The sequence below is a fragment of the Pseudorca crassidens genome, chromosome 1 (genome assembly GCF_039906515.1).
Source record: "Pseudorca crassidens isolate mPseCra1 chromosome 1, mPseCra1.hap1, whole genome shotgun sequence".
In the NCBI taxonomy this organism is placed as follows: Eukaryota; Metazoa; Chordata; class Mammalia; order Artiodactyla; family Delphinidae; genus Pseudorca; species Pseudorca crassidens.
The window spans coordinates 3,907,017-3,929,924 of record NC_090296.1 but is presented as its reverse complement, the minus strand read 5'-3'; the positions used below and the strand labels follow the sequence as shown (position 1 = coordinate 3,929,924).

General features: G+C 52.0%; 1 protein-coding gene and 1 long non-coding RNA gene across 2 annotated transcripts in view; one reads left to right on the top strand and one right to left on the bottom strand.

Annotated features, from left to right (window-relative positions):
• Window positions 1–6,708, top strand: part of DYNC1H1 (dynein cytoplasmic 1 heavy chain 1) — a 65,724-nt gene extending 59,016 nt beyond the window's left edge. The window contains exons 65-78 of the mRNA XM_067725291.1: window positions 405–565; window positions 696–807; window positions 910–970; window positions 1,065–1,188; window positions 1,328–1,441; window positions 1,883–2,053; window positions 2,144–2,361; window positions 2,450–2,553; window positions 4,065–4,276; window positions 4,703–4,856; window positions 5,415–5,557; window positions 5,677–5,845; window positions 6,054–6,181; window positions 6,350–6,708. Coding sequence (XP_067581392.1) covers window positions 405–565; window positions 696–807; window positions 910–970; window positions 1,065–1,188; window positions 1,328–1,441; window positions 1,883–2,053; window positions 2,144–2,361; window positions 2,450–2,553; window positions 4,065–4,276; window positions 4,703–4,856; window positions 5,415–5,557; window positions 5,677–5,845; window positions 6,054–6,181; window positions 6,350–6,478 — 2,000 coding nt within the window. The 3' untranslated portion in view covers window positions 6,479–6,708. The remainder of the gene's footprint in view (window positions 1–404; window positions 566–695; window positions 808–909; window positions 971–1,064; window positions 1,189–1,327; window positions 1,442–1,882; window positions 2,054–2,143; window positions 2,362–2,449; window positions 2,554–4,064; window positions 4,277–4,702; window positions 4,857–5,414; window positions 5,558–5,676; window positions 5,846–6,053; window positions 6,182–6,349) is intronic.
• Window positions 6,709–13,572: 6,864 nt separating this feature from the next.
• Window positions 13,573–18,604, bottom strand: LOC137222220 (uncharacterized). The gene is made up of 3 exons (XR_010942389.1): window positions 18,302–18,604; window positions 17,075–17,141; window positions 13,573–13,674 (listed from the first exon to the last, which is right to left on the bottom strand). It is a non-coding gene; the product is annotated as an uncharacterized lncRNA (long non-coding RNA).
• Between the last annotated feature and the right edge of the window lie 4,304 nt (window positions 18,605–22,908).

The following is a 22,908-nucleotide window of genomic DNA, read 5'->3' as shown; positions in this document are numbered from 1 at the left end:
CCCACGATGGGGAGGAAGAAAAGGGTGATGTCCAGCGTGGCTGCAGCTCAGTCGTGGGCTGTAGGGTGTCTGTGATCTTAGACGTTCCTGAGAATCTTCAGCGTTCTCCACAAATGGGTACGATGTAGTTAGCCATTTAGAATCAGTCACCGCTCATCACCCACAGACCCAGGCGTAGGTCTTGTCACAGCTCTTCCCAGAGGGCTCAGTGACAGCGTGGAGGTGGTGGAGTTCTCAGGCAGAGAGGACAGAGCGGGCGTCGTGGTGTCTGGGGTGTTTGAGCTGAGTCTCGGACAACGAGTGTTCGCAGAGCGAGAGCTGGTGGCAAGAGCAGTCCAGGCGGGAGAACATCTCAAGGTCTGTGCTGTCACCAACCCCCAGCCCTTCTCACGGCCTCGTTTCAGCTCCCATCGGGCAAGCCATCCACCGGCTGCTCTTGATTCAGGCCTTCCGCCCCGACCGCCTGCTGGCCATGGCTCACATGTTTGTCTCCACAAACCTCGGGGATTCCTTCATGTCCATCATGGAGCAGCCGCTCGACCTGACCCACATCGTGGACACAGAGGTACGCTCTGGCCCCGCGGACTCTGAACCCAGCCCGTTTTCACGAGCCCCTCCGCAGGGCTCTCCTCCCTCGACAGGTGCGCTGTCGGGTGGGATGCTCTCTCACCCAATTCCGACTTCCTGATCTGCAGGTAAAGCCAAACACCCCTGTCCTAATGTGCTCTGTGCCTGGTTACGATGCCAGCGGGCACGTGGAGGACCTCGCAGCTGAGCAGAACACACAGATCACGTCCATTGCCATTGGTAAGGGTGCTTGGTCAGTTCCACGGGGGGCACCCCAGACTTCAGTGTGGGTGGGCGTTGAAGTCCAAGTCCATGTGCTGACACTAAGCTTTCTGGTACCAGGCTCGGCAGAAGGCTTTAACCAAGCAGATAAGGCAATAAATACAGCCGTGAAGTCGGGCAGGTAGGCTTGTTGGGTTTTGCTTTACCAGGCCCGAGTGCCCAAGAACTCAGGCCGGAAAGTGAGGTGTGGCTGCGGCCTTGTCCCTGCCCTGCAGGTGGGTAATGCTGAAGAACGTGCACCTGGCTCCGGGCTGGCTGATGCAGCTGGAGAAGAAGCTGCACTCGCTGCAGCCACACGCCTGCTTCAGGCTCTTCCTCACCATGGAGATCAACCCCAAGGTGGGCGGCACGGAGGGCGCGAGGCGGTGCGCGAGGCGGTGCGCGAGGCGCTGGTTTGGCACCTGTGTGTCCGTGTGCACGTGTGTGTGAGCTGAAACACACGTGGAAACCGCGGTCACGGGTGCCGTGTCTTGCTCAGGTGCCCGTGAACCTGCTCCGAGCGGGCCGCATCTTCGTGTTCGAGCCGCCGCCGGGCGTGAAGGCCAACATGCTGAGGACCTTCAGCAGCATCCCCGTGTCTCGGATATGCAAGGTGAGCACGGGGCTCGGAGTCGAGCTGGGTGCGGCGGCCACGCGGACGTCCGGGCGCCGAGAGGAGACCAGGGCCCGGCTCGCGGGCAGGGGAGCGTTGTGGCAGGAGCGGTGCATCGGTGCGTCGGTTCTGTGTTTCTTAAGCGCTGTTTCCTTTTGTGCCTTAATCCACCTTTTCTACCATTTTTAGAAACTTGTTCTCTTCTATGTAATTTTCTGGTTACACAGCGTAGTTGGGAGCACACCTTTATTAATATAAAAATTGGCGTAGTTTTCTCCTAACGACAATATTCGTGTTAATTACTAAGATCACAGTGGTTCCAACGTTAGTACATGGAAAGCTCTTTTTAAGACTTTGATTCCGACAGGATCTGCACTATTTTCTTAGCTAGAAAGGGGGCTGCGTTCTGGTGATTCTCTCCTTGCTAACTTCCCCACCTAGTCTCCCAACGAGCGTGCTCGCTTGTACTTCCTGCTGGCCTGGTTCCACGCCATCATCCAAGAGCGCTTACGATACGCACCCCTGGGGTGGTCGAAGAAGTATGAATTCGGGGAGTCTGACCTGCGGTCGGCCTGCGACACAGTGGACACGTGGCTGGACGACACGGCCAAGGCAAGCGTGGGCTGTGCCGTGGGGGGGGGGGGGGACTCGCGTACAGGTGGCCGCCTGCCGTGGGCGTGACCAGCCTCCCCCACCCCCCAGGGAAGGCAGAACATCTCTCCAGACAAGATCCCCTGGGCGGCGCTCAAGACCTTGATGGCGCAGTCCATCTACGGCGGCCGGGTGGACAATGAGTTCGACCAGCGCCTGCTCAACACTTTCCTGGAGCGTCTCTTCACCACCAGGAGTTTCGACAGTGAATTTAAGCTGGCCTGCAAGGTCGACGGGCACAAAGACATCCAAATGCCAGACGGCATCAGGTATGCGTCCGCCCCCGGGACCCACAGGGGAGGCACCGCGCGCTTCCGGCCCGCGTGTAACGGCACTAACAGCGTGCCGCCTTTCCAGGCGAGAGGAGTTCGTGCAGTGGGTGGAGCTGCTCCCGGACACGCAGACCCCCTCCTGGCTGGGCTTGCCCAACAATGCTGAGAAGGTCCTGCTCACCACGCAGGGTGGGTACCCAGCTGTCCTCCCCCAGACCGCACCTCCCTCCCTCCACTCCGGGGGGCAGGGAAAACGATCTGCTCCCGCTGGTGTCTTTCCTGCGGTACAGGCTCCGTCCTGGGGAAAAGGCTCGATAGCTGCTTACATGGAGTCGGGAAATTGCATTTAGGTTTTTTGTCTTAGATTCAGAAGAAATTTCACTTTTTCTCCTGTTCAGTTTTCTTAAACTCTTGGGTTAAGTGACGTTTTAAATCTTTTAGTCTCTTTTTGGAATACGCTTTTTTGGAACTTCAGGACTATTCAAGAAATCATCTAACCCAGTGGTTCTCGAAGTGTGGTCCCCAGACCACAGCTTCAGCCTCCCCTGCAAATTTAGACAGGCAGGTCCTCGGGCCCCACGCCGGGGAATCAGAACTGGACTTGCTGGGGCCTGGCGTCTGTTTTGATAAACCCCCCGGTCGCTGAGACACTCAGGTTTGAGAACTGCTCATCTGAGCCAGGCTTCTCTTTATGGGAAACAGGCCCAGAAGACGGGTGATTTGCCCAAACTCATACCCTGGTTGATAGGACAGACCCCAACAGTTCACCTCAGGCCCGCGATTCAGCTCTGTAATGAGAAGAACCCCTAGCCATGGGGCCTGCTTTCTGACTGACGACGACCTTGAACGCGTGCCTCTCGCTGGGGGAGGTGGGGGGTGGCAGGCCCCACAGGTGACCAAATGGGAGGCCGGGCTGGCCAGCAGGGAAGCAGAGGAGGGCTTGAGGCCTGGGTGCTGGGCAGGTCTCGGCCGGGGGTGGGGGTGGGGGGGGGGCGCTGGGCCTTGTCTCATACAGCAGCGTGTACTGAGATCACTTAGCGAGTTAATACCGTGCTGCCTGCTGGGACCGGCGCTGGGTCCCGCTCAACACTGTAGTGAGTGTTATCTGAGCCCCATGTCACGCCAGAGCTGATGGTGCCCCAGGTGGTGTGGCCCACGTGGAGGCCGTGAGGTATGAGCCACAGGGGCCTGGCTTGGGGAGGCTGAGCCCTGTCCTCCAGCCCAGCCTCCAGGTGAGAGTGCCGCTCAGGAACTGGACTTGGAGCGCCCCACTCGGGTCAGGGACCCGCAGGCAGAGGCAGAGTCCAGAGCCTGCGGGAGGCCGCCACACGGCTCCGCGCAGTCTCAGCCGGAAGTGGTCACGCGTTAGCAGCCCAGGTGGCCTCCCTGCCTGGCGCTGGCGCGCCCCAGAGCCCACCCCCTGACGACAGTGGATGCGCGAGCCTAGCAGAGGCCTCTGGGGTTTGCACTCGGCCACTGGAGCAGCCCAGCAGTCAGGACTTGACCTGGTGGTGCTGTTTCTTCTGTCGTTGCCGCCTTACCTTTCTGGTCAGGCCGTCCTCCGTGCTTTAGGACAGGTACCCACGTGGTACCTTGCAGGGCACACAGTTACACCTGTGAAACAAACGCAGTGTGCGGCCTTTACCTTCAAGTCCCTTTCTCTCTGCTCTCCTGCTGTGCACTCTCTCCCTGCGGCCCAGGCGTGGACATGATCAGTAAAATGCTGAAGATGCAGATGCTGGAGGACGAGGACGACCTGGCCTACGCAGAGACGGAGAAGAAGACGAGGCCGGATGCCACGTCCGACGGGCGCCCCGCCTGGATGCGGACGCTGCACACCACCGCGTCCAACTGGCTGCATCTCATTCCTCAGACGCTGAGCCACCTCAAACGCACGGTGGAGAACATCAAGGTGGCTGGCCCTTCCCCCGCCGAGTCCTGGGGCTTGGGGGGGTCCTAGCAAGTGGGACCGGGCGGGTCGAGCCGACCTCAGTGTTGTCTCGGAGCGCACGCGCGCCTGGGCCGGGCTGGAGGGAAGTCCCTAGGATGAAGGTGGTGCGTCTTCCACAAGGAGGTGAATGACTCCCAAGGAAGCGGCGGCAGCCGTTCTCCTCTACAGAATTGCCCAGAGCTGCCATCGGTCAGGCAGGCCCGCAGCTTCATGCGAGGTCTAGTGCAGGGTCGAGCTGGGGTGACACTGTGAATAATACGGGGAGGGCTATGAAACCGGGGCTCCCTGAGGCTGAGTTACTTCTGGTTGTCTTTTCTGCTGGAGAAAAGACCTCTTCCCAGACTCCCTCCCCTCCTTCACTCTGGCCTTCTTTCCCAACACCTGTAGGATCCTCTGTTCAGATTCTTTGAGAGAGAGGTGAAGATGGGCGCCAAGTTACTCCAGGACGTCCGCCAGGATCTTGCTGACGTTGTGCAGGTGTGCGAAGGCAAGAAGAAGCAGACCAACTACTTGCGCACACTAATCAACGAGCTGGTGAAAGGTGCGCCCGCGGTGCCGCTGGGGTGCAGGGGTTCTCCCGGGAGCCCCTCAGAGTGGCGGCAGGTCCCAGCCGGGCCTCGCCCAGACTTCCCTCAGGGCAGCTCGATGCCCGCACCTGGGAGCAGACTTAGAAACGCCCGAGAATTTGTATCCGTTTTATGCTGGTTCACTGAGCACTGAACAGAATCTTTACTCACTTCTGCAGTCTTTAGGGAGGACTAGGGTAGGGTGCTGGAGTCCAAAGGCACAGGGACCCCCGGGGTTTCCATCGGCTCTGAGAGCCTCCATTGGCAGTACCGCCGAGCCGCCCGTGGCGGGGGTTTGTAGCTGTGGTTCCTCGGAGCGGTTGTGCTCCTCCAGACGCGTCCTGTGGGTCACCCGGACTGGGCGCGGAGCACGTGCGGTGGGGATGGTGGCCCATGCAGGGCGTGAGGTGCACCAGGGAGGGGAAGCAGCAGAGCCTGCACGCGGGGGCAGACCTGCCAGCGCTCAGCTGTGCGCCCACCTGCGCCGGGGGAACTGTCGGCACTGATGCCAGGCCGGGGCTCCTCGCTTGCAGGAATTCTGCCCCGGAGCTGGTCCCACTACACGGTGCCCGCCGGCATGACTGTCATCCAGTGGGTCTCCGACTTCAGTGAGAGGATCAAACAGCTGCAGAACATCTCACTGGCGGCTGCCTCTGGTGGCGCCAAGGAGCTAAAGGTGGTGGCCACTCCTGAGGAGCTGGGGGAGGGTCCCCGGGGAGGGTCGGCAGCTGGCCCGGGTGCTGGCTCTCGGGCCCGGTGGGGCCGGCTCTCATCTGGGACTGCTTCTTCCCACAGAACATCCACGTGTGCCTGGGCGGCCTGTTTGTGCCCGAGGCGTACATCACTGCCACCAGGCAGTACGTGGCCCAGGCCAACAGCTGGTCCCTGGAGGAGCTCTGCCTGGAGGTGAACGTCACCACCTCGCAGAGCACCACGCTGGACGCCTGCAGCTTTGGGGTCACGGGTGAGTGGGGGCCACTCCGGCCGGCCGGGCTTCTCTTCTCTCTCAGGTTCCCCTCCCCTGTCCCTGGGCCTGCAGCTCAGCCATCGTCCCCTCACGGGCCGCCTGCTGGTGGTTCCCACGCGAACGCGTTAAGTTAGAGCCCAGGCCTGTGGCCACGCAGCTCGTGCTCCCCTCGGGGGGTCCTGACCGTCCGCCCCCCCCACCACAGGGTTGAAGCTCCAGGGGGCCACGTGCAACAACAACAAGCTCTCGCTCTCCAACGCCATCTCCACCGTCCTCCCCCTGACGCAGCTGCGCTGGGTCAAGCAGACAAGCGCAGAGAAAAAGGCTAACGTGGTGAGTGGCTCCTTCCTGTCCTCTGTGGTCAGGGAGGCTCTGAGGACGCCCACCGGGCGCCAGGGCGACGTCCCCGCCCTCTCCCGGCCGCGAGTCCCTGCGTCACAGGAGGAACCGTCCGTTCCCTCTCGCGTGAAGCCCCTGCCCCAGAGCCCCCTTTCCTCGCAGGTGACCCTTCCCGTCTACCTGAACTTCACCCGAGCAGACCTCATCTTCACCGTGGACTTTGAAATCGCGACCAAGGAGGACCCTCGCAGCTTCTACGAGCGCGGCGTTGCCGTTCTCTGCACCGAGTGAGACTCGCCTTTTCTAGCGCCCCTTTCTGTAACAGTAAAATTAATATTTAACGTTTATTCGTTATTAGGATGTGTGGAAGGTACGGACTTGTCAAAGGAAAGTTGTTGGTGTGAGGCTAGAAGAAGCCGAAAGAAGCCAGACGGCTGGGAGGTGGAAACGGGAGGGATACAGGGACGTGGTTTTGAGGGCCGAAGCATGGCTTGTTTTATGAAATAAAACACTAAGCATGAGCCGGCTCCGGCCTCTTGTCTCAGCTCTGGCTCCTGTGGACACCCTGGACCCTTCACAACACAGAGGCAGCCCCGTTCCTAGGAGAGCGCTGGCGCTCCCGGGGCGTGGGGCTGGCGCCGTGTCCGTCACCGGGAGCCCGTGGCCCAGGTGGACGCCCTCGTCCCGCCTCCTCTCTGGCGCCTTCGTTCCCACGACCCTAGGGTGGTGGCTGGAAGTGACGGGCATGCTGTCCTGCGAAGCAGGTTTCTGGCCTGTGCGGGGCCTCACGAGAGCTCCTGGGGCGCCGGGGCGCCAGCCCAGGCATCAGCGCAGGCCCCGCCATGACCCCGGCTGTCCTGCCACGGGCTGCCTGTGAGCCAAGCTCGGGCCCAGCGAGGTGACGGCCTGAGGCCTGACTGGACACCCTGGCCCTGCCCACACCCTCCCAGCCCCAGCGGCCTCCGCGGAGCGGCCAGGGGCCTCAGAGCCGGAGCCACCTCCCACCCAGCTCCGGACGGGCCCTCTGGGGTCCCTGGGTGGCCTGAGGAAGTCCAGAGCGGTATCGGACTGAAGGTTGGGGCCCATTTTACATGGTTTTCTCTGAACCAATAAGGCCTTTTAGCTTTTCTTCAGTCACCGGGAGTATTTAACGGTGCCGCAGGCTCTCGCCCAAGCGCTGCTAATGCCCGGGAGAGCCCCGGGAGGCCCACCGTGGGTGCCTGGCCCCGCCTGAGCCTTCTTCGCCCCCCTCCACCCCATTTGAGCACAGGTGCTGGGTGGTGCCGGGCAGGGATTCCAGGGCACAGGGGAAGGAATGCCATCCTAGAAGCCCTGAAGGCCTGGCGGGGGTGGGGAATGCAGGGCAGGAGCCACTCCCACTGCCAGACCCTTGTCCCCATGTGTCCTGGGGCTGGGGGCAGGGCACTGCAGGCCCAGGACTGAGGCTCCCCGTGAGGGTTCCCCGTGGACCCCACAAGGAGTACCCTGAGCCCCTACTTCCTGCCCCCCAGCCTCACCCCCGTGGAAGTTCTGTCCGTGGGGCCCGAGGAGGGACCCCACATCAGACTACCCCTCACCTGCCATCAGGGGTTCAGGCTAGACCGTGGGCAGAGCCGGCAGAAAGGGGGACCAGGGGCTTCCCTGGTGACACATTGGTTAAGAATCCACGTGCCAATGCAGGGGACACAGAGTCCTCCCTGCTCCGGGAAGATCCCACATGCCACGGAGCAACTAAGCCCGTGTTCCACAACTACTGAGCCTGCGCTCTAGAGCCCGCGAGCCACAACTACTGAGCCCACGTGTCACAACTACTGAAGCCCGTGCGCCTAGAGCCCGTACTCCTCAACAAGAGAAGCCACCACAATGAGAAGGCCGCGCACCGCAACGAAGTGTAGCCCCCACTTGCTGCAACTAGAGAAAGCCCATGCGCAGCAACAAAGACCCGACGCAGCCAAAGAAATAATAAAAACAAAAAAACCAAAACAACAGAGGCTCAGTGAGAAAAAGGAACGAGCCTCCGCCACCTGTTCTTTCAGATGTTACCCCATCAGGACACCCTGCTCGGGAGAGGGGACGGGGCAGAGGGAGTCTTCTCAGGCCAGGGGCAGGGGCCCATCTGCTTTCACTATCCTGACGAAACTCTGTCATCAATCCCAATATCCCGAGAGCCCGAGCTCCCCGAGGGCGGCTGCGTGTGAAGAGCTCTGGGGGCGTAAGGGCCCAACGGGAGACACGTCAGCCAGAGAGCAGTGGGCCCCTACCGCCCCAGGTCAAGGTTTAAAAAATACATAAATGTTTAGCAAAAGTAAGGAAATTCTCTGGGATTCAAGGGAGGCGGGGCCTTTCCTGAACTGGAAACCTAGTTGTAGGCGAAGTAGTGGGGCCCAGAGACATTATTTAGGACGTAAACTACTAACAAACACCTTCGTCTCGGACTATTAGATCCCGAAACTGTGACAATACATTTCTATTGTTTAAATCTTAAAAAAAGACATAAAGGGGCTTCCCTGGTGGCGCAGTGGTTGAGAGTCCGCCTGCTGATGCAGGGGACACGGGTTCGTGCCCCGGTCCGAGAAGATCCCACATGCCGCGGAGCAGCTGGGCCCATAAGCCATGGCCGCTGAGCCTGCAACGGCAGAGGCCACAACGGTGAGAGGCCCGCATACGGCAAAAAAAAAAATCCCTTATCATGCAGATTTACTGGAGAATTCTCTGAAACCAAGCTCGAAGCCACCAGGTTACACAAACACAGTAATTCTTCCTGGCCTCTCCTGGACACTTCCTAGCCAAGGTCAAAGTGGGCCTTTGGGAGGCCCCCAGCCCCTTCCTCACCCTACACCACGCCCTCCCCTCCACCCCCGGAAGGTGGCTCTCGGCCCCAGGATCTCCCAGCCCGTCTCAGCCGGGTGACCTTGTACCTTCTCTCCTCTGGCTCTTTGCAGCGCCCCGTCCCCGCTCGTTTACCCCACGGTGCTGCGCTGCTCTCTCCCCGTCCACCACCCTCCGCAGTTTCCACCACCCTCCGCAGTTCGCGGCCCTCTACCGAGGCCACAGCCTAACCCAGGTGACAACTCCAGGTGGGCCGCACGTGTGACTACAAAGGCTTCTGCTCAGAAGCTGGAGATGTTAGAAGACGTATTGTTTGCACATTTCCTATGGAAGAGTTTAGAAGTCACCACTCTGTCCCGAGAGCCACCAAATTGCTACCTGCCAGTCGTGTCCGTTAAGCTCTACCCCTGAGTGCCCCCTGCCTGCCCAGCGTCTGGCCGGTACACACACCAGAGTGTGCGTGAGGCCATCCTAGAGGCCCCGTGTCTCCCGTGTGCTAACCTTCCCCGCCCTCAGCTGCCATTCTCTCTCTCTCACACACACAGGCTGCGCTTTTCTCCCTGGCACTCATCTCTCTCTAACATCCTCTGTATCCTCCTCCTCCGTCTCCGGGATCTGCAGCCCCTTCAACCCGCTCGCGCTCCATCACCTGGGCTTTTTGCTGCTGTGTCCACAGCTGTGTCCCCCAAGCCTGGCCCGGCAAGGAGCACGCAGCGGCACTCAGTGAATTTTCCTGGATGAATCACGCACGTGGGCTCCAGAGACCTCTCGCTCTGTACGTCCCAAACCAAATGCTCTCCCCGCATGACACACCCCTCCTTTCACTGTGGCTAGAGCGGCTCCACCATCCTGTAAGACCTCCAAGCCAGAAACCACAAAGATTCTCCTGGAGGCTGAATAACTGATGGCCCTGGGACCAGACTTCCCGGGTCCAAAATCCATGTCTGCTACTAACCCAGCTGCACGACTTCAGGTGTCTAAGGTAGCTTTTCCAGAAAGTTCCCCGGCGGTCCAGTGGTTAGGACTCAGCTCTCACTGCCGGGGCCCGGGTTCAATCCCTGGTCTGGGAACTAAGATCTCACCAGCCGCACAGCGAGGCCAATAAATAAATAAAGTAGCTTCTCCTGACTTACATACAAAACAGAAACAGACGCACAGACACAGAAAACGAACTTACGGTTACCAAAGGGAAAGCAGGGAAGGATAAATCAGGAGTTTAGAATATAACAGATGCACACTACTACATATAAAATAGATAAACAAGGACCTACTGTATAACACAGGGAACTAGACTCAATATTTTGTAATAACCTACAAGGGAAAAGAATCTGATATATATGTATGTATAACTGAATCACTTGGCTGTACACCTGAACCTAACAGAACATTGTAAATCAACTATACTTCAAAATCAACTATACTTCAATATAAATAAATAAATAAATAATTGAAAAGATAAAGTCGCTTCTCCAGCCTCAGTCTCCCCATCAGTAAAATGGGTGAGCCGCTGAGGAGCCCATCACGGATGTGAGAGGGATTAGCACGCTGCTCTCTGTGCTGGTTTATTATTTCACTGGCTGCTCCGAGATGAACATGTCACTGAAACGTCCAACTCCATGCAAATCACCACCCAAGGGAATCAGGCTCAAAGGGCACCCAGCCGCTGGAAAAGTACATTTTATTTTATTTATTTATTTTTTAAAGTCTTCCTTGAATTTGTTACAACACTGCTTCTGTATTATGTTTTGGTTTTTTGGCCACAAGACGTGGGATCTTAGCTCCCCGACTAGGGATTGAACCCTAGTCGCACCTTAACCGCTGGACCACCAAGGAAGTCCCAAAGTACATTTTAAATCAGCGTCACCCATCCACCGGGTGGTGGAAGTCTGCATGCCATATGGTGTTTCTTCTTTGATGGGAGGGTGCTGTCCAAAATTCTCTCAGGAGGCCCCGTAAAATGAGTGGAATGAATGGTACCCCCTCCCTCAAATATATGTCCACACCCTAAACCCCAGAACTTGTGACCTTATTTGGAAAAAGGGTCTTTGAGACATAATTAAGAATCTCAAGATGAGATCATCCTAAATTTAGGGTGGGCCCTAAATCCAGTGACAGGTGTCCTTCTAAGAGAGATTTCACACACACACACATGCACACACACACAGAGCAGAAGGCGATGTAGAGATTGGAGTGATGTGAGATTGGAGTGATGTGAGATTGGAGTGATGCAGAGATTGGAGTGATGTGACCACAAACCCAGGGTTTCTGGCAGCCACCAGAAGCTGCAGAGAGGCCTAGGACAGGGTATCCCTCAGTCTCCAGGGGAACCAACCATCACCTGGATCTCAGATTTCTGGCCTCCAGGCCTGCGAGAGAATAAATCTCTTGTTTCGTCAAGCTACCTGGTTGGTGGTAACTTGTTATGGCAGCCACAGGAAGCTAACAAGTCCTGTTAGTACAAGTGTTGTACTCAGAGAAAAATCATATGATCTTAAAGAATTCTGTTCTTTTCACTTGAACTTCAAAAGAACAAGAGCAGATCACGGCACTGTTCGGTTTGTGAGGGATGGGACAGCCCCCAACCTGGGCTGGAGGCATCTGTAGTCAAACATGAAAGCACCAAGGATGGCAAAAGACCAGGTTAGACATGAAATCATCCTGAATTCAACTTTGGTCGCCAGAATTTCAATCGTTTAAAGTGATATTCCCAACACGTGGGGAGAAGTACCCGGCATGTGGGTTCAAGTCCCAGCCCCACAAGCCATGCAGCATGGCCACACACACACAAAAAGCCAGAAACACTTCCAGGGGCCACCTGGGAAAAGGCCTTTTTCATAGACTGACTTCACAGGTGTCAAGAAGTCATAACCTGGTAACCTGGGTTTTTGTTTTTTTCTTTTTTGGCCACAGACCACACAGCTTGCAGGATCTTAGTTCCCTGACCAGGAATCGAACCTGCACCCCCTGCAGTGGAAGCACGAAGTCTTAACCACTGGACCACCAGGGAAGTCCCTAACCTGGGGTTTTAAAATGGAAAAATGAGGGACCAGCAAACCAACTGCTGGCCAGTCCTGGGTCTGCCCCTGACCTGTCCTAGCCCCATCCCCTTGCCCATTGGGGCCTCAACTTTGCACAATTGTGGTTATTAAACCAGAGGAGTAAAAGCCCAACAGGAAGACAGAAATGGAAGATGAGAGGGTGCGTTTGTCTCTCAGCCTCTTCTGGCATCTTTTGCTGGTTTCATGTACTAACTGGCAAAGGGTCAATGTGGTAAGTAGACATTTGTTGCAGGTTGAACACTTGCCAAATTTTCCTACTGAAGCTTTAAAAAATTCACTTTGTAAATAGAATGCTTTAATGCATTAGTAAAATACTGGATAATAGCAAAAAAAATTAATAATAAAAATTAAATGCCTGCTGGGAGCTCCCTGGCGGTCCAGTGGTGAGGATTCTGTGTTTTCACTGCAGAGGGCATGGATTCAATCCCTACTCAGGGAACTAAGATCCCGCAAGCTGCAAGACACGGCCAAAAAAAAAAAAATTAAATGCCTGCTAACATATACGATGGAATATTCCTCATCCATAAAAAAGAATGAAATAATGCCATTTGTAGCAACATGGATGGACCTAGAGATTATCATACTAAGTGAAGTAAGAAAAAGACAAATATCACATGATACCACTTATACATGGAATCTAAAAAATGATACAAATGAACTCATTTACAAAACAGAAATAGGGCTTCCCTGGTGGTGCAGTGGTTAAGAATCTGCCTGCCTATGCAGGGGACACAGGTTCGATCCCTGGTCTGGGAAGCTCCCACATGCTGTGGAGCAACTAAGCCCGTGCGCCACAACTACTGAGCCTGCGTTCTAGAGCCCGCGAGCCACAACTACTGAAGGCCGCGAGCCACAGCCTGCACGCCTAGAACCTGTGCTCCGCAACAGGAGAAGCCACCACAATGAGAAGCCTGTGCACTGCAATGAACAGTAGAGCCCACTTGCTGCAATTAGAGAAAGCCCACACACAGCAACGAAAACCCAATGCAGCCAAAAATAAATTAATTAAATAAGTTAATTTAAAAAAAAAACAGAAATAGACTCACAAACATAGAAAACAAACTTATGGTTAGCAAAGGGGAAAGGAGGGGGGAGGAATAAATTAGGAATTTGGGATTAACAGATACAACTACTAAATATAAAATAAACAAGGGCCTACTGTACAGCACAGGGAACTATATTCCATACCTTATAATAACCTATAATGGAAAGAAATCTGAAAAAGAATATATATGTATATATACATAAAACTGAATCACTTTGCTGCACACCTGAAACTATCACAACATTGTTTGTAAATCAACTATACTCCAATTTAAAAAAAAAAAAAAGCCTGCTAACAAGGCAGAAAGAGGGAAAAGATAACGGGCCTTCCCAAAACAAGCCCAAAACCTCAGAGGCTCTGCAGCTCAGGTCACCCCACCCCTGGAGCCACACCCAGGAGGAACACCCCTGAGGGACACGCCAGCTCCCGAACTGGAGCCACTTCTGAAGGTTCCTACCTGGAGTCCAGGAGCAACGGCCGCAAATAGAAGGTGGAGGTGAAGTCCAGAGAGCCAGCTTCTGAGAGCAGGGGAGTTGGGGGAGAGAGACGCTGGTCTGGAGAAAAGAACAGAGCAGATGCAAAATGGTCTTTCGACAAAGAGGAGCTTAGCAAATCTACTCTCAAGATCTGCAGAGGAGAAAAAATACCGTGAGCCTCCTGGGCCCCACCCTCCATATGACCACATGGAAGAGGCATGCTGGGGACGAAGGGATTCAGCGCATGCCAAACGGGGCACCTCGAAGTGGGCCCCAGCGCTTAACTCAATTTTGCATGCCCACTTCAAAGGAAAAACACACTCAAAAAGTTCTCACTTAACAATATTCAAAAACTAACCAACAGCTCAAAATGGGCATCCTTTCCTTGCAATAAAATTTGTCCTGAAAGATTTCTCAAACTCTTCTTCCCCCAAAGTGGTTTCTAAGACGATTAGCTTTATCCGAGTGCAGACAGGCAGCCTGGAAACAGCCTGTCATCTCACAGGAGGCTAGGTCTTTATTTTTCTACCCACGTGAAACTAAGATCTGGGCCAAGCTTCAAATATCTGAGCACCTTTCCTGGACCAGGAACCTGAGAGATCAAGAAGTCTTTGAAGGTCGAATTTCTAAAGATAAACCCCTGTGCACACTCTCACACACACACACACACACACATACACACACACATACACACATACACACACGCATACATACACACACACACACACACTCTAACAAGAAACAATCCTGGATGTGAACATCTTCCAAGGACACCTTCATCGGCTCAACTCCCAGCCCCTGGGCCAGCCAGGGTAGGTTCTCAGCAAATATTATTCAAGTGTCATAGTCTAAAGGGAAGTCAGGAGACTGAACATTATCCCCCTTTCCTAACTGCACAAAGAACAAGAAGGAACGCTCCAGGACATCCCTGGTGGTCCAGTGGTTAGGACTCCACGCTTTCACTGCAGGGGGCACGGGGTGCGAGCCCTGGCCAAAAAAAAAAAAAAAAAAAAGAATGGACGCTCCAAATAAATATGTTCTGGAGACAGTTTTTGAAGGGCATAAGCCTGTTGTGTCCCCCTTTGCCTGGCAAAGCAATAAAGCTGTTCTTTTCTACTTCACCCAAAACTCTGTCTTCGTGATTCAATTCATCCCCAGTGCACAGAGATCGAGTTTTCGGCATCAATATGGGCAAGTAAATTCTAAATGCTCCAACTTTTTACTTGTAAAATGGGGATAAATATAACTGTCCTATGGGAGTATTGTTTGAATTAAGTGAACTAATGCATGAAAATGATTTAATTTTGTGTCTGATTTGTGGACAATAGTATTAGCTATTTTACTCATTTCTACAGATATGTGGTGTCTAACTACTGAGAGAAAATCTAGCAGAGAAGTCAAGAGCACAGCTCTGAAGCCAGATTGCCTAAGTTCCAATCCCAGCTCAACCACATTTTAGCTGGATTTTCTCCATTTATATGTGACAGTGTATTTGAATGTGTTTCTTTATATAGTTTTTGTATTGGTTGCTCTGGGTGTAACAGTATACATATGTGACTTATAATAATCTACTGGTATCAACGTTTTACCACTTCAGATGAAGTGTAGAAATTTTGCTTCCACTTACTTCTTTTTACCTTTCTTACTTCTAAATATCATTGTCTTGAGTATCACGCACTTATAATTTTTAGTTGAACCCCTGTTCAATTAGGGAAATGAATGAGCCAACTTGAGCTGCCTTCTGTTGCTTGATGGGGGCTGGGAAACTTCTGGGTCCACTTGCAGCGTATGTGTGTGTGTCAGGGGCAGCCATAAGCCTTCATCTCATTAAGCTGCTCCACCAGTCCTGGGGTACCAAAGTATCTGGCTTTCCTCTTACCACCTTTCAGCATCCTCCTTTGGTAGCTTCTTACATTATCTCTCGGGTTTATAGTTGTATTTATTAGGGAGGAGCAGAGAAGAATGCATGCATTCAATCCTGTCCAACAAGAAGCTGTGGACTGTTTTTGAATATTAAGATTGCTTAAAAATAATATATAGTCAATGACCAATTTCAAATTTTGTCCCAAATCTCCTTGCAATTTAGTGGAAATATTATGTATAGTTGAAAATAAATACTGGACCCAATAAATTTTAGCTGGGGTTACTGTTCAAAATATTAGCTATGCCCTGTCCTTCGTAAGCATTTACAGTTCATTTATTCCCTCACCAATTTATTCACTTGTTCTAATTTGTAATGCACCAAGCAAGTGTAATAACTTGTCATATTTTAATAGGAAGAGAACACAAAACTCTCCTTTATTTTTGGTTTCTCCCATTCAATCATATAATAATAAAAATTTATATTGTAATTAATAATGTGAAATGCTGATAAACAGTGGTATACAAAGTCAATTAAGATGTATACCCCATCTTTTTTAAATATTTAAAAATAAAGAGTAGGAAGAATAGTAAAATACAATCCCATTAGAAAGAATGCATGATTTATTTTGAGTATATACCAGTTTTTAAAAGTACAAAAAAGAAAAAATAAATAAATACGTTCTGCCGGTATGTGGTCAGGTTCTTGGGAAGGGCGGGGGACATTAAAGTCTGTATTTTCGTGCGCAAGTCACAGGGTGTATTTCTTTCTTCTTTTTTTTTTCTCCAGTGTTAATTTTTAAGACGGACACCTTCATACATACTTGCTATTATTTTGACCAGACACTTTTGGGTACAATTATTCTGAGATATAAATTAAAAAGGAATGACAGGGACTTCCCTGGTGGTCCAGTGGTAAAGAATCCGCCTTCCAGTGCAGGAGATGCGGGTTTGATCCCTGGTCAGGGAACTAAGATCCCACATGCCGCAGGGCAACTAAGCCCGCGCACCACAACTACTGAGCCCGTACGCCTCAACAAGAGAGCCCACGTGCCACAAACTACAGAGCCCATGTGCCCTGGAGCCTGCGCGCCACAACTAGAGAGAAACCCACGCGCCGCAATGAAGAGCCTGCAGGCCATAACTAAAGATCCTGCATGCCTCAACGAAGACCCCATGTGCCACAACTAAGACCCGACGCAGCCAAAAAAATAAGGAAAATAAATAAGTAAGATAAATATTTTTCAAAAAAAGGAATGACAGTGGATTTTTTTTTTCCATTTTGCAATCTCCTGTCCCTTAATGCCATGTGAAAATCAGGTCAAAAGTTAAAACTCCTGGGGACTTCCCTGGTGGTCCAGTGGGTAAGACTCTGCACTCCCAATGGAGGGCGCCTGGGTTCATCCCTGGTCGGGGAACTAGATCCTGCATGCCTGCCACAACTAAGAAATCCACATGACACAACTAAAGATCCCGTATGCTGCAGCTTACACCCGGGGCAGCCAAGATAAATAAATAAATATTTTTTTAAAAAAAACCTTACAACTCCAGTTTAAGACAATGTTGACCAAGCTTTAAAGGGAAAAGCCGTTTCAGAGGTGGCCACGTCTCATTTTACCTTGTGTGGTAGGTCAGCCTCTCCAAAGCTCCTGGGCTCCCCTCAGAATCCATCAGATCACAAAATTCTGCAACCAAAACAGAAGAATTCCCGTTCAGGCTGAAGGAACCCACAGAAAACCTAGAGAACAAGACCATCCGGGATTTTATTTCTTATTTTACGTCAGTTTGTCTAGAGGAAACCACAGATTAAAATAATATTTTAGTTTGGAAAAATGCTGCGTAGCTTTGCGTGCAGACGTTAATTAACCCCAGGTAAATTCCTAGGCGTCCTAGAATTCTCCTGTGGGCTTGGGGGCGGGGAGCTTCCGGACGTCCCAAGAACAGGCTGCCTGCCAGCCATCCCAGGAGGGGGCGGGGTCAGCCGGAGGGCCGCCCTCCCGCCCTCAGCCTGGCCAGAGCCGGCCCGGGGCGCCCCCCGGAGGGGAACTGCGGTGCCCCTTCTCAATCCCTCACTCCCCCGCCAGCCCTCACCTCGTGCCGGGGACTCTCCACCCTGCAGGCCCGACTCCTGGAGCGGGGCAGGGGGAGGCGGGGAAGGGGACAACAGATGTTCCTCCTTAAGGGGGAAAGAACCGCGGCCTCTCCGAGGCAGGGAGCCCAGCCCCAGGGAGTGGGGCCCCATCCTCACTCCTCACGTCAGAGGGGCCCCTAGGGTGCTTCGCTCCCGCAGGGCCCACCCGCACGGTGGAGGCTCTTCCCTCCCACGAGTGACCCCCCCCCCGGGGCTGGGGGCCAGGTCCTCAGTCCCACAGGGCAGCGACACGCACCACGAGGGGAACGCGGTCTTCACTCCTGCAAGGCCACCACGGGGCTGGGCGGTCCTCCTCCCACGGGGCAGGGACCCCCTCAGGGTCTGGGCTCGGCCGCCTCGGGCCCCTCCTGGACGCTGGGGCCACTCCTCGCTGGAGGAGGCCCACCCGCGTCCTGATCCGCCCGCGCCCGGCAGCAGCTGCGGGGAAAGGCGCCCCAGGGGGCAGCACCTCTTGCGGGGCGGGCGCACCTGCGCCCACCTGCCCGAGACCAGCAGCGGCCCCTGCCGCCTCCAGACGTAGCAAGGAACTGGCTCCTGAGGGCGACTCCGGGGGCCGTGCTGTTACTCAAGTCGGGGCCGGCGGGACCCCTGGGCAGGTGAAGTTGGCGCCGCGGTTGATGCTAACTCAGAGCAGCTGGGGTCGGAATGCGAACGTCGGGTGCGCAGGGCACAGGACGGTCACTGCAGACTTACCTTCTGAATGGCATGTCCATTTTGTTCCCACAGTCACCATCACCGAGTCGAGAAGGAGGGTCTTGCGGTCCGGACCTGTGTGACGTCACAGGCATCTCCATGGCAACGAATCTTGAGGCTCCCTGCCCGCCGCGCCCCAACGTTCAGGCGGTAGACTCCTGCTGCCCCTTCGCGAAACTCCTCTGATCCTTTCCGCCGCGCTAGGCCCCCCATCCGTGCTCCACTCGCGGCCAGAGAGGCCTTTTTAAGGACACAATTTTGCCACAAAACCTTGAGTGACTCCCCTGTGCCCTGGGATGACCTTCAAACTCTTTAACCCAGCGCTCCTCCCCGGCGGCATCCTGACCGGAGCAGTGCGCCTGCCCCAGGGCTGCAGCCCCTCCCACGTCTCCTTCCCGATTTGGGAAGGTACCAAGCCCCCTCCCTCCCAACCATCCACAGATCTGACTTCAGCTGGAAAGGCTTCCCTCACCCCGCCCCCATCCCGACTTTCTTAACCTCCGCGGCTTAGTTTGGCACCTCCTCCAGGAAGCCTTCCTTGACCTCGAAGTCTTGGTTAAGAGCCGCTCCTCTGCACTCCCACAGCAGGCCAGACCAACCTGTGTAGAAGCTGCCTACTGATTTCGTTTTTAAAAAATTTTATTTATTTATTTGGCTGCACCAGGTCTTAGTTGCGGCATGCAAGATCTTTAGTTGTGGCATTAGAAAACTCTTAGTTGAGGCATGCGGGATCTAGTTCCCCAACCAGGGATCGAACCCACCCGGGCCCCCTACATTGGGAGCGCAGAGTCTTAACCACTGGAACCACCAGGAAAGCCCCTGCCTGTTGATTTCTATGTGGCTCAGTAGACTGTCACCCTGTGAGCCAAGGCACTTTCACTCCTAAACTCCGTCATGTGCACAGCACAATAACTGCTCAAAAATATTTTTTTTCAATGAATGGTGAAAGGAATTACCAAATGAATATGCCACAAATCATATTAGCTGCACAGTCACTAATTTTTTTTAATTGAAGTATAGTGATTTACAATATTGTGTTAGTTTCAGGTGTATAGTGATTCAGTATTTTTGCAGGTTATATTCCATTGGAAGTTATTACAAGATAATGGGTATAGTTACCTGTGCTATACAGGAAATCCTTGCTGCTTAATTTTATACATAGTTGTTTGTTAATCCTATACCCCTAATTTGTCTTTCCCCGCTTCCCTCCCTTTGGTACCTGCTAGTCTGTTTTCTATGCCTGTGAGTCTGTTTCTGTTTTGTATATACGTTCATTTGTATTATTTTTTAGATTCCACGTGTGATATCATATAGTATTTGTCTTTGTCTGTCTGTACTTCATTAAGCATAATATTCCACATTGTTGCAAATGGCAGTATTTCACTCTTTTTTATGGTTGAGTAATATTCCAGTATGTGTGTGTGTGTGTGTGTGTGTGTGTGTGTGTGTGTGTGTGTACACCACATCTTCTTAACCCAGTTGTCTGTTGATGGGCTCTTAGGGCTCTTAGGTTGCTTCCATATCTTGGCTATTGTCAATAGCGCTGCTGTGAGCATTGAGGTGCATGTATCTTTTCAAATTAGTGTTTTTGTTTTTTCCAGATACATGCACAGGAGTGGGATTGCTGGATCATATGGTAACCCTATTTTTGTTTTTTTAAGGAAACTCCATACTGTTTTCCATGGTGGCGGCACTGATATACATTCCCACCAACAGTGTAGGAGGGCTCCCTTTTCTCTACACCCTCTCCAGCATTTATTTGTAGACTTTTTGATGATAGCCATTTTGACAGGTGTGAGGTGATACCTCATTGTGGTTTTGATTTGCACTGATTTTCTTAGTAATTTTTGAAGTCAGGAAGTGTGGACCCCCAACTTTGTCCTTCTTTTTCAAAATTGTTTGACTCTTCTGGGTCCCTTGTATTTCCATATGAATTTTAGGATAGGCTTGTCAATTTCTGCAAAAACGCCAGCTGGGATTTTGATAGGGATTGTGTTGAGTCTGTAGATCAGTTTGGATAATACTGCCATCTTAACAGTACTACATCTTCCAATATGTGAGCATGGGATGTCTTTTCATTTCCTAGGTCTCCTCTAGGTTTTTTCAACAATGTTTTGTAGTTTTTTTCAGTATGCAAGTTTTGTATTTTTTTTGTTGTTAAAATTTCTAAGTATTTTATTCTTTTTGCTGCTATTGTAAATAGAACTGTTTTCTTAATTTTATTTTTAGATTGTTCATTGTTAGTGTATAAAAATACAACTGATTTTTGTATATTGATCTTGTATCCTGGAACCTTGATGAACTTGTTGTTCTAATGTGTGTGTGTGTGTGTGTGTGTGTGTGTGTGTGTGTGTATTCCTTACAGTTTGTTTTTTGTTTTTGTTTTGGCCACGCCATGTGGCATGCGGGAACTTAGTTCCCCAACCAGGGATCAAACCTGTGCCCCCTGCATTGAGAGCTCGGAGTCTTAACCACTGGACCGCCAGGGAAGTCCCTTCCTAACAGTTTTCTATATACAAGATCATGCCATCTACAAGTAGAGATAATTTTTACTCCTTCCTGTCCGATCAGGGTGCCTTTTATTTATCAGGACTAACTGCCCTAGCTGGAACCTCCAGTATGGTGTTGAATTCAAGCGGTGAAAATGAACATCCTGTCTTGTTTTTAATCGTGCATTTATTTGTATTGCCAAGTATCTTCAGTCTGTTTGAGTTACAAAGATATGTTAAGGAAAAGATGAAATACTTGCAGATGAATTGATACAATGAAATTCAGAAATTGCTTCAGAAAGCTGAGGGGATGGAGGGAGGTTGCATGGGGTGTGGATTGGCCTGACTGGCCACGACCAGCTGGCTGAATTGAAACAACAGCACATACAATGAACAGAGTTCAAATGTTAAATATTTTATTGGCTTCATCCATTCAACTTTTTGAAAAGTGGGTAGCTGATTTATCAATTTTTTTCACTTTGGTTTTTTTTTTTTTTTAATTTGGAATTTAAAAAAAATACACAGTGCTTTTTGGACCACATGTAAAGCTCTAGAACTTTCACTGGTCTAGTGTTGAGGACTTAACAGTACTTTCATGAGAAGATGATGTATGTTAGGGACTTTCCTGGTGGTCCAGTGGTTAAGAATCCGCCTTCCAATGCAGGGGGTGCAGGTTTGATCCCTGGTCAGGGAACTAAGATCCCACATGCCGCAGGGCTACTGAGCCCACGCACCGCAACTAAGACCTTACACAGCCCCAAATAAATAAACATTATTTAAAAAAAAAAAAAAAGATGATGTGTGTTCTGAGCAGATACACTTGGCAGATACTATGCTCAGCTCCTCGGAGCTGCAACAGCATCACAGGATCTTTGTTCAGGTTTTGATGGTGCTGTTAATACACCATGACTCACGAAGAGCCCTGCTTCCTGGAATGTCCCTCCTCGGAGGAAAAGTGATGTTCCTTCCTACAGAAGCATAATCTCTTATCACACTTTCAAAGGTCTGAGCAGATCTTGAAGTCTTAGAAAAAGGAAGGACATCTTCCCAAATTATACAAAATTGTTTAAACAACTTGCCATCCCCACAGGAAGGGGGGAAATATCAGTTGTGTGTACCAGGTATCCATTCAAGCCACAAATATATATCAGGTGCACCCGGCTGGCAGTGAACAGACTATATACGTGCTTACCTTCGTGGCTGACAGACAGCAAGACGGACTGTAGACTAATTGCAGGACAATTGTGAGAAATGCCACCAAGAAAGGGAGAGGATGCAGGGAGTGTAGCCACAGGTAAACTGAGGCCAGGCAGTGGGAGGATTTAGCCTGGGACAGAGGGGCACGAAGACCATCCCAGGTAAGATATTGCTTCGTGGGTACAGAGTTTCTGTTTGGGGTAAGAAAAAGTTTGGGAAATACTGTTGATGGTTGCACAACATTTTGAATATAGTTCATGCCACTGAACCGTACACTTACAATGGTAAGTGTTAGGTTATGTATACTTTACCGTCCCAGGTGGAGGAGCTGTGATGTGGCGTGTGAAGGCCTTGAGAGACCAGGCATCTAGGACACAGCCCAGGACAGGCTCCGTCAATCACACGCTTTGAATGGGTCTTTGAATGGAAGAGCTGGTGTGGAAAAGAGCCGAGGTCTGTGGACAACCCACTGGGGAAGTGAGTAGTGGGAAACGCAGTCCATTCATGGCCTCACCTCTTACCCATGACCATTGGAGCTGCAGTTTCCTCATCTATCAAAAGGAATCAGTAAAGATACTTAGAAGGTTCCAAACTCAAGTGAGAACCCAGAATGATAATTGTTGAAGCTGGCTGATGGGTATGTAGGGGCTCATAAAACAGCTCCCTGTACTTTGTGTGTGTGTAAACATACATAAAATTTACCATTTTAACCTTTTTTAAGTGTACAGGTCAGTGGAATCAAATACAATTACATTGTGCAACCATCACTACCGTCCATCTCCAGAACTTTTTCATCATCTCCAGCTGGAACTCTGCCCCCATTAAATACCAACTCCCCCTCCCCCAGCCCCTGGCGACCACTATTCCACTGTGTCTCTATGAATTTGACGGCTCCAGGGACCTCATATTAAGTGGAATCAT